This window comes from Coloeus monedula, assembly GCF_965178545.1.
Source record: "Coloeus monedula genome assembly, contig: HAP1_SCAFFOLD_689, whole genome shotgun sequence".
NCBI classification, from domain to species: domain Eukaryota; kingdom Metazoa; phylum Chordata; class Aves; order Passeriformes; family Corvidae; genus Coloeus; species Coloeus monedula.
Window position 1 is genome coordinate 1 of NW_028120290.1, and position 8,194 is coordinate 8,194.

An 8,194-nucleotide genomic window follows, 5' to 3' on the forward strand; every position below is an offset into this window, starting at 1 on the left:
CCCGGGATCCCCCCCGAGAGACCCCCGGGACCCCCCCGGGATCCCCCAGAGACCCCCGGGGTCCCCCAGAGACCCCCAGGACCGCCCCGGGACCCCCCCAGAGACCCCCGGGAACCCCCGGGACCCCCCCAGAGACCCCCAGGACCCCCCGGGACCCCCCCGGGACCCCCCAGAGACCCCCGGGAACCCCCGGGACCCCCCCAGAGACCCCCAGGAACCCCCGGGACCCCCCCGGGATCCCCCAGAGACCCCCAGGATCCCCCAGAGACCCCCGGGACCCCCCCGGGATCCCCCAGAGACCCCCAGGACCCCCCCGGGACCCCCCCAGAGACCCCCGGGAAACCCCCGGGATCCCCCCAGAGACCCCCGGGACCCCCCAGGACCCCCCTGTAGGACCCCCCCCCCCATGGACACCCCCTCCCCCACCCATGACCACCCCTCCCCCCCCATAGCACCCCTGACCCCCCTCCCATGGGACCCCTCCCCCCTCCCCTTAGACCCCCCCCCAGCTCCCCAGGGACCCCCAAAATCCCCCCCAGGAGTGGGGGAGGGGCAAATGTCCGGGTGGGGGGGGGGGGAGGGGCAGAACGGGGTGGGGGGAGGGGGGGTTCTGGGTCGAGGGTGGGGGGAGGGGGGGAGGAATCGAGGTCGGGTTCTATTTTTAGCCCCCCCCAAAACCGGGACGGGCCCGGCCCCTCCCCCCACCCCCCCCCCCCGACCCCATTCCTGCTCCCCCTCCCCCCCCCCAAACCCTCGGTGGGTGGGGGAGGGGGCACCCACAGCTCCCCCTCCCCCCCCCCAAACCCAGCGAGGGAGCGCGGGGGGGTCTTTGGGGGGGGGTGGGGGCACCCAGGGGTTGGGGACCCCCCCCCCACCCCCCAATTTTCTTCCTCCCCCCCCCCCCAGCGCGAGCGGTTGAAAAACATCGAGAGGATTTGCTGCCTCCTGCGCAAGGTGGGGACCCCCCCCAAAAAAACCTGACCCCCCCAAAAAACCTGACACCCCCCCCCCAAAAAACCTGACCCCCCCAAAAAAACACCGGACACCCTCCAAAAAACCTGACACCCCCCCCAAAAAACCTGACACCCCCCCAAAAAACCTGACCCCCCCAAAAAACCGGGCCCCCCTCCCCGAAAAACTGACCCCCCAAAAAAACCTGACAACCTCCCAAAAAACCTGACCCCCCCAAAAAAACCTGACCTCCCCCCAAAAAAACTGACACCCCCCCAAAAAAACTGACACCCCCCAAAAAACCTGACACCCCAAAAAACCTGACACCCCCCAAAAAAACCTGACCCCCCCAAAAAAACCTGACAACCTCCCAAAAAACCTGACCCCCCCAAAAAAACCTGACCTCCCCCAAAAAAACCTGACCCCCCCCAAAAAACCGGCCTCCCAAAAAACCTGACCCCCCCAAAAAAAACCAGACCCCCCTCCCCCAAAAACTGACCCCCCAAAAAAAACCTGACCTCCCCAAAAAAACCTGACCCCCCCCAAAAAAAACCTGACCCCCCCAAAAAAACCTGACACCCCAAAAAAACCGGACCCCCCCAAAAAAAACACCGGACACCCTCCAAAAAACCGGACAGCCCCCCCAAAAAACCTGACACCCCCAAAAAAACCGGACCCCCCCAAAAAAACCGGACCCCCCCAAAAAGACCTGACCCCCCCCAAAAAAAACCAGACCCCCCCCAAAAAAAACCAGACCCCCCAAAAAAAACCTGACAACCTCCCAAAAAACCTGACATCCCCCAAAAACTGACCTCCCCCAAAAAACCTGACCCCCCCCAAAAAACCGGCCTCCCAAAAAACCTGACCCCCCCAAAAAACCCAGACCCCCCTCCCCCAAAACCTGACCCCCCCAAAAACCGACCCCCCCAAAAAAACCTGAGCCCCCTTCCCCCAAAAACTGACCCCCCCAAAATACTGAATTCCCAAAAAAACCTGATGCCCCCCAAAAAACCTGACCCCCCTGCCCCAAAACCTGACCCCCTGCCCCAAAAACTGACCCCCCCAAAAACTGACCCCTTTCAAAACCGAACCCCCCAAAAAAAACCTGACCCCCCCCAAAAATCCTGGTCCCCCTCCCCCAAAAGCCGACCCCATCCAAAAAACTGACCCCCCCAAAACTGACCCCATCCAAAACCCGACCCCCCCAAAAACCGACCCCCCCCCTCCCCAAAATCCGACCCCCCCAAACCGGCCCCGCTCTCTAAAGCGACCCCCCCTCCCCAAAACCGACAGGGGGTGGCCCTGGGGACAGCGGGGTTGGCACAGCGGGGTGGCCCTGGGGACAGTGGGGTGACCTGGGGACAATGGGGTGGCTTTGGGCACAATGGGGTGACCCTGGGGACAATGGGGTGACCCTGGGGACAATGGGGTGGCTTTGGGGACAATGGGGTGGCCCTGGGCACAGCGGGGTTGGCACAGCGGGGTGACCCTGGGGACAATGGGGTGACCCTGGGCACAGCGGGGTGGCTTTGGGCACAATGGGGTGACCCTGGGGACAATGGGGTGACCCTGGGGACAATGGGGTGGCTTTGGGCACAATGGGGTGGCTTTGGGGACAATGGGGTGGCCCTGGGGACAATGGGGTGACCCTGGGGACAATGGGGTGGCTTTGGGCACAATGGGGTGACCCTGGGGACAATGGGGTGACCCTGGGCACAGCGGGGTTGGCACAGCGGGGTGACCCTGGGGACAATGGGGTGGCTTTGGGCACAATGGGGTGACCCTGGGGACAATGGGGTGACCCTGGGGACAATGGGGTGGCTTTGGGGACAATGGGGTGACCCTGGGGACAGCGGGGTGACCCTGGGGACAATGGGGTGACCCTGGGGACAATGGGGTGGCTTTGGGGACAATGGGGTGACCCTGGGCACAGTGGGGTGACCCTGGGCACAGCGGGGTTGGCACAGCGGGGTTGGCACAGCGGGGTGGCCCTGGGGACAGTGGGGTGGCTTTGGGGACAATGGGGTGACCCTGGGGACAGTGGGGTGGCTTTGGGGACAATGGGGTGACCCTGGGCACAGCGGGGTTGGCAGAGCGGGGTGGCCCTGGGGACAATGGGGTGGCCCTGGGCACAGCGGGGTGGCCCTGGGGACAATGGGGTGGCTTTGGGCACAATGGGGTGACCCTGGGCACAATGGGGTGACCCTGGGGACAGCGGGGTGGCTTTGGGGACAATGGGGTGGCCCTGGGCACAGCGGGGTGACCCTGGGCACAGCAGGGTTGGCACAGCGGGGTGGCCCTGGGGACAGTGGGGTGGCTTTGGGGACAATGGGGTGACCCTGGGGACAATGGGGTGGCTTTGGGGACAATGGGGTGGCCCTGGGGACAATGGGGTGGCTTTGGGGACAATGGGGTGACCCTGGGCACAGCGGGGTGGCCCTGGGCACAGCAGGGTTGGCACAGCGGGGTGACCCTGGGGACAATGGGGTGGCTTTGGGGACAATGGGGTGGCCCTGGGGACAGTGGGGTGGCTTTGGGGACAATGGGGTGGCCCTGGGGACAGTGGGGTGGCTTTGGGGACAATGGGGTGGCCCTGGGCACAGCGGGGTTGGCACAGGGAGCTGACGCCGCTGTCGCCCCCAGCTGGTGGTGCCCGAGTATTGCATCCACGGCCTCTTCTGCCTCATGTTCCTGTGCGCGGCCGAGTGGGTGACGCTGGGGCTGAACCTGCCCCTGCTGCTCTACCACCTCTGGAGGTGCGGGGGGTCCTGGGGGGTCCTGGGGGGATTTGGGGGGTCCTGGGGTGGTCCTGAGGGGTCCTGGGGGGATTTGGGGGGGTCCTGGGGGGTGCCAGGGGGGTCAGGAGGGGTCTGGGTGACGCTGGGGCTGAACCTGCCCCTGCTGCTCTACCACCTCTGGAGGTGTGGGGGGGTCCGGGGGGGGGTTTGGGGGGTCCTGGGGGGTCCGGGGGGGACTCTGGGGGGTCCTGGGGGTCCTGCGGGGGCCCTGGGGGGGTTTGGGGGGGTCCTGGGGGATCCGGGGGGGTTCTGGGGGGGGTCCTTGGGGGGTTCCTTGGGGGTCTGGGGGCTCCTGGGGGGATTTGGGGGCTCCTGGGGGGTCCCAGGGGGCTTCAGGGGGGTCCTGGGGGGATCTGGGGGGGTTCTGGGGGGTCCTTGGGGGGCTTGGGGGGGTCCTGGGGGGGTCGGGGGGGGGAACTGGGTGATGCAGTGTTCCCAGTGTCCCCCCAGTGTCCTCCCAGTGTGTCCCCAGTGTCCCCCCAGTGTCCTCCCAGTGTGTTCCCAGTGTCCTCCCAGTATCCTCCCAGTGTCCTCCCAGTGTCCCCCCAGTGTCCTCCCAGTGTCCTCCCAGTGTGTCCCCAGTGTCCTCCCAGTGTCCTCCCAGTGTGTTCCCAGTGTGTCCCCCATGCCCCCAGTATCCCCAGTGACCCCCCCACCATGTCCCCCCAGTGTGTTCATAGCGTCCCCAGTTCCCCCAGTGACCCCCCAGTTCCCCCCAGTATCCCCAGTGTGTCCCCAGGCCCTCCCACCCCCCATCCCACAGCTCCGAGGGGCTCTTTGACGCCGTGTCCCAGTGTCCCCCCATGACCCACCCAGTATCCCCAGTCCCCCCAGTTCCCCCAGTATCCCCAGTATCCCCAGTCCCCCCAGTGACCCCAGTTTGTCCCCAGGCCCTCCCACCCCCCATCCCACAGCTCCGAGGGGCTCTTTGACGCCGTGTCCCAGTGTCCCCCCATGACTCCCCCAGTCCCCCCAGTATCCCCCAGTATCCCCAGTTCCCCCAGTATCCCCAGTTCCCCCAGTATCTCCAGTCCCCCCAGTCCCCCCAGTCCCTCCAGTCCCCCCAGTATCCCCAGTTCCCCCAGTATCCCCCAGTCTCCCCAGTATCCCCAGTCTCCCCAGTATCCCCAGTCCCCCCAGTATCCCCAGTTCCCCCAGTCCCCCCAGTATCCCCAGTCCCCCCAGTATCCCCAGTTCCCCCAGTATCCCCAGTCCCCCCAGTCCCCCCAGTGACCCCAGTGTGTCCCCAGGTACTTCCACCCCCCATCCCACAGCTCCGAGGGGCTCTTTGATGCCGTGTCCCAGTGTCCCCCCGTGACCCCCCCAGTCCCCCCAGTATCCCCAGTCCCCCCAGTATCCCCAGTGACCCCAGTTTGTCCCCAGGTACTTCCACCGCCCGGCCGACGGCTCCGAGGGGCTCTTTGACGCCGTGTCCATCATGGACGCCGACATCCTGGGCTACTGCCAGAAGGAGGCCTGGTGCAAACTCGCCTTCTACCTGCTCTCCTTCTTCTACTACCTGTACAGGTGCCACTGGGAGCACTGGGAGCCGCTGGGAGGGTGTTGGAGGGGAGCGGGAGGCACTGGGAGTGGACTGGGAGGGACTGGGGGGCATTGGGAGAGTGTTTGAGGGAAGCGGGAGGCAGTGGGAGGGGACTGGGGGGTACTGAGAGGAGACTGGGGGGTACTGGGAGGGACTGGGGGGTACTGAGAGGAGACTGGGGGGCACTGGGAGGGGACTGGGGGGTACTGAGAGGAGACTGGGGGGTACTGAGAGGGGACTGGGGGGTACTGGGAGGGACTGGGAGGCACTGAGAGGGGACTGGGGGGTACTGGGAGGGACTGGGAGGCACTGAGAGGAGACTGGGGGGTACTGGGAGGGACTGGGAGGCACTGAGAGGAGACTGGGGGGCACTGGGAGGGGACTGGGAGGCACTGAGAGGGGACTGGGGGGTACTGGGAGGGACTGGGAGGCACTGAGAGGGGACTGGGGGGTACTGGGAGGGACTGGGAGGCACTGAGAGGGGACTGGGGGGTACTGAGAGGGGACTGGGAGGCACTGAGAGGGGACTGGGGGGTACTGGGAGGGACTGGGAGGCACTGAGAGGAGACTGGGGGGTACTGAGAGGGGACTGGGGGGTACTGGGAGGGACTGGGGGGCACTGGGAGGGACTGGGGGGACATTGGGAGGCACTGGGAGTGGACTGGGAGGGACTGGGGGGACACTGGGAGTGGACTGGGAGGGACTGAGGGGATGCTGGGAAGGACTGGGGGGCACTGGGAGGACACTGGGAGGGACTGGGGGGCACTGGGACGGTGTTTGAGGGGAGCGGGAGGCACCGGGAGTGGACTGGGAGTGGACTGGGAGGCACTGGGAGGGACTGGGGGGACATTGGGAGGCACTGGGAGTGGACTGGGAGGGACTGGGGGGACACTGGGAGTGACTGGGAGTGGACTGGGAGGGACTGAGGGGATGCTGGGAAGGACTGGGGGGCACTGGGGGGACACTAGGAGGGACTGGGGGGCACTGGGAGGGTGTTTGAGGGGAGCGGGAGGCACTGGGAGTGGACTGGGAGTGGACTGGGAGGGACTGGGGGGACACTGGGAGGGACTGGGAGCCGCTGGGAGGGTATTTGGGGGGAGCGGGAGGCACTGGGAGTGAACTGGGAGTGGACTGGGAGGGACTGGGAGGCACTGGGAGAGTGAGGGGAGTGGGAGTGGACTGGGAGGGACTGGGAGACACTGGCGGGACACTGGGAGGGTGTTTGAGGGGAGCAGGAGGCACTGGGAGTGGACTGGGAGGGACTGGGGGGACACTGGAGGGGACTGGAGAGCACTGGGAGGGTGCTTGGAGACGCTGAGAGGGCACTGGGGGATACTGGGATGGAGTGGGGGGCACTGGGAGGGGATTGGAGGGCACTGGGAGGGGACTGGGATGAGCCGGGCTGGAACTGGGGGGTACTGGGAGGGCACTGGGATGAGCTGGGCTGGAACTGGGGGGCACTGGGAGGGACTGGGATGAGCTGGGCTGGAATTGGGGGCACTGGGAGGGCACTGGGATGAGCTGGGCTGGAACTGGGGGCACTGGGAGGGCACTGGGATGAGCTGGGCTGGAATTGGGGGACACTGGGAGGGGACTGGGGGTACTGGGATGGAGTGGGGGGCACTGGGAGGGGATTGGAGGGCACTGGGAGGGACTGGGATGAGCTGGGCTGGAACTGGGGGGCACTGGGAGGGCACTGGGATGAACCAGGCTGGAACTGGGGGGTACTGGGAGGGCACTGGGAGGGACTGGGGGTACTGGGATGGAGTGGGGGGCACTGGGAGGGGATTGGAGGGCACTGGGAGGGACTGGGATGAGCTGGGCTGGAACTGGGGGCACTGGGAGGGCACTGGGATGAACCAGGCTGGAACTGGGAGGGACTGGGATGAGCCGGGCTGGAACTGGGGGATACTGGGAGGGCACTGGGATGAGCTGGGCTGGAACTGGGGAGTACTGGGAGGGACTGGGATGAGCTGGGCTGGAACTGGGGGATACTGGGAGGGCACTGGGATGAGCTGGGCTGGAACTGGGGGATACTGGGAGGGCACTGGGAGGGACTGGGAGCTCTGGGGGGGGGGGAGCAGGGGGGCACTGGACTGAACTGGGCCGTACTGGGAGCCCGCACTGGGCCGTACTGGGAGCCCCAGCGTGCCCCTCCCCTCCCAGTATGGTGTACACACTGGTGAGCTTCTGAGGGGGGGGGGCACCCCCGGGACCCCCCCCCGCCGCCGCCGCCGCCGGGACCCCCCCGGACCTGGGACCCCCCCGGAATTTGGGGACCCCCCCCGGAATTTGGGGACCCCCCCGGACCTGGGACCCCCCCTGGATTTTGGGGACCCCCCCAGACCTGAGACCCCCCCGGAATTTGGGGACCCCCCCGGAATTTGGGGACCCCCCTGGATTTTGGGGACCCCCCAGACCAGGGACCCCCCCGGATTTTGGGGACCCCCCCCGGAATTTGGGGACCCCCCCGGAATTTGGGGACCCCCCCGGATTTTGGGGACCCCCCGGACCTGGGACCCCCCCGGAATTTGGGGACCCCCCCGGAATTTGGGGACCCCCCGGACCTGGGACCCCCCCGGATTTTGGAGACCCCCCGAGACCCCCCCAAACCCCGGGACCCCCCCGGACCCCTGGGACCCCCCCGGAATTTGGGGACCCCCCCTGGACCCCTGGGACCCCCCCCACCCCCCCAGTATTTTGGCGCCCCCCCCAAACTCCGGGACCCCCCCCCCCCCCCCCCCGGATTTTGGGGACCCCCGAGACCCCCCCAAACTCCGGGGTCCCCCAACCCCTCCCCCCTCCAGATTTTGGGGTCTCCCTGGATGTCGGGGACCCCCCCGGACCCCCCCGGATTTTGGGGACCCCCCCCGGGATTTCGGGGACCCCCCCCCAGGACCCC

The 8,194-nt window shown here is 67.2% G+C and overlaps 1 protein-coding gene across 1 annotated transcript; it reads left to right on the top strand.

The window, feature by feature from the left end:
• Nucleotides 1-906: 906 nt before the first annotated feature.
• On the top strand, nt 907-7,486 carry LOC309585857 (protein cornichon homolog 2; the record flags this gene model as incomplete). The annotated part of the gene is made up of 4 exons (XM_082303688.1): nt 907-954; nt 3,595-3,707; nt 5,133-5,276; nt 7,459-7,486. Coding segments are annotated over 4 exons (333 nt in total), but the record flags the coding sequence as incomplete, so codon positions are not given.
• Nucleotides 7,487-8,194: the final 708 nt, after the last annotated feature.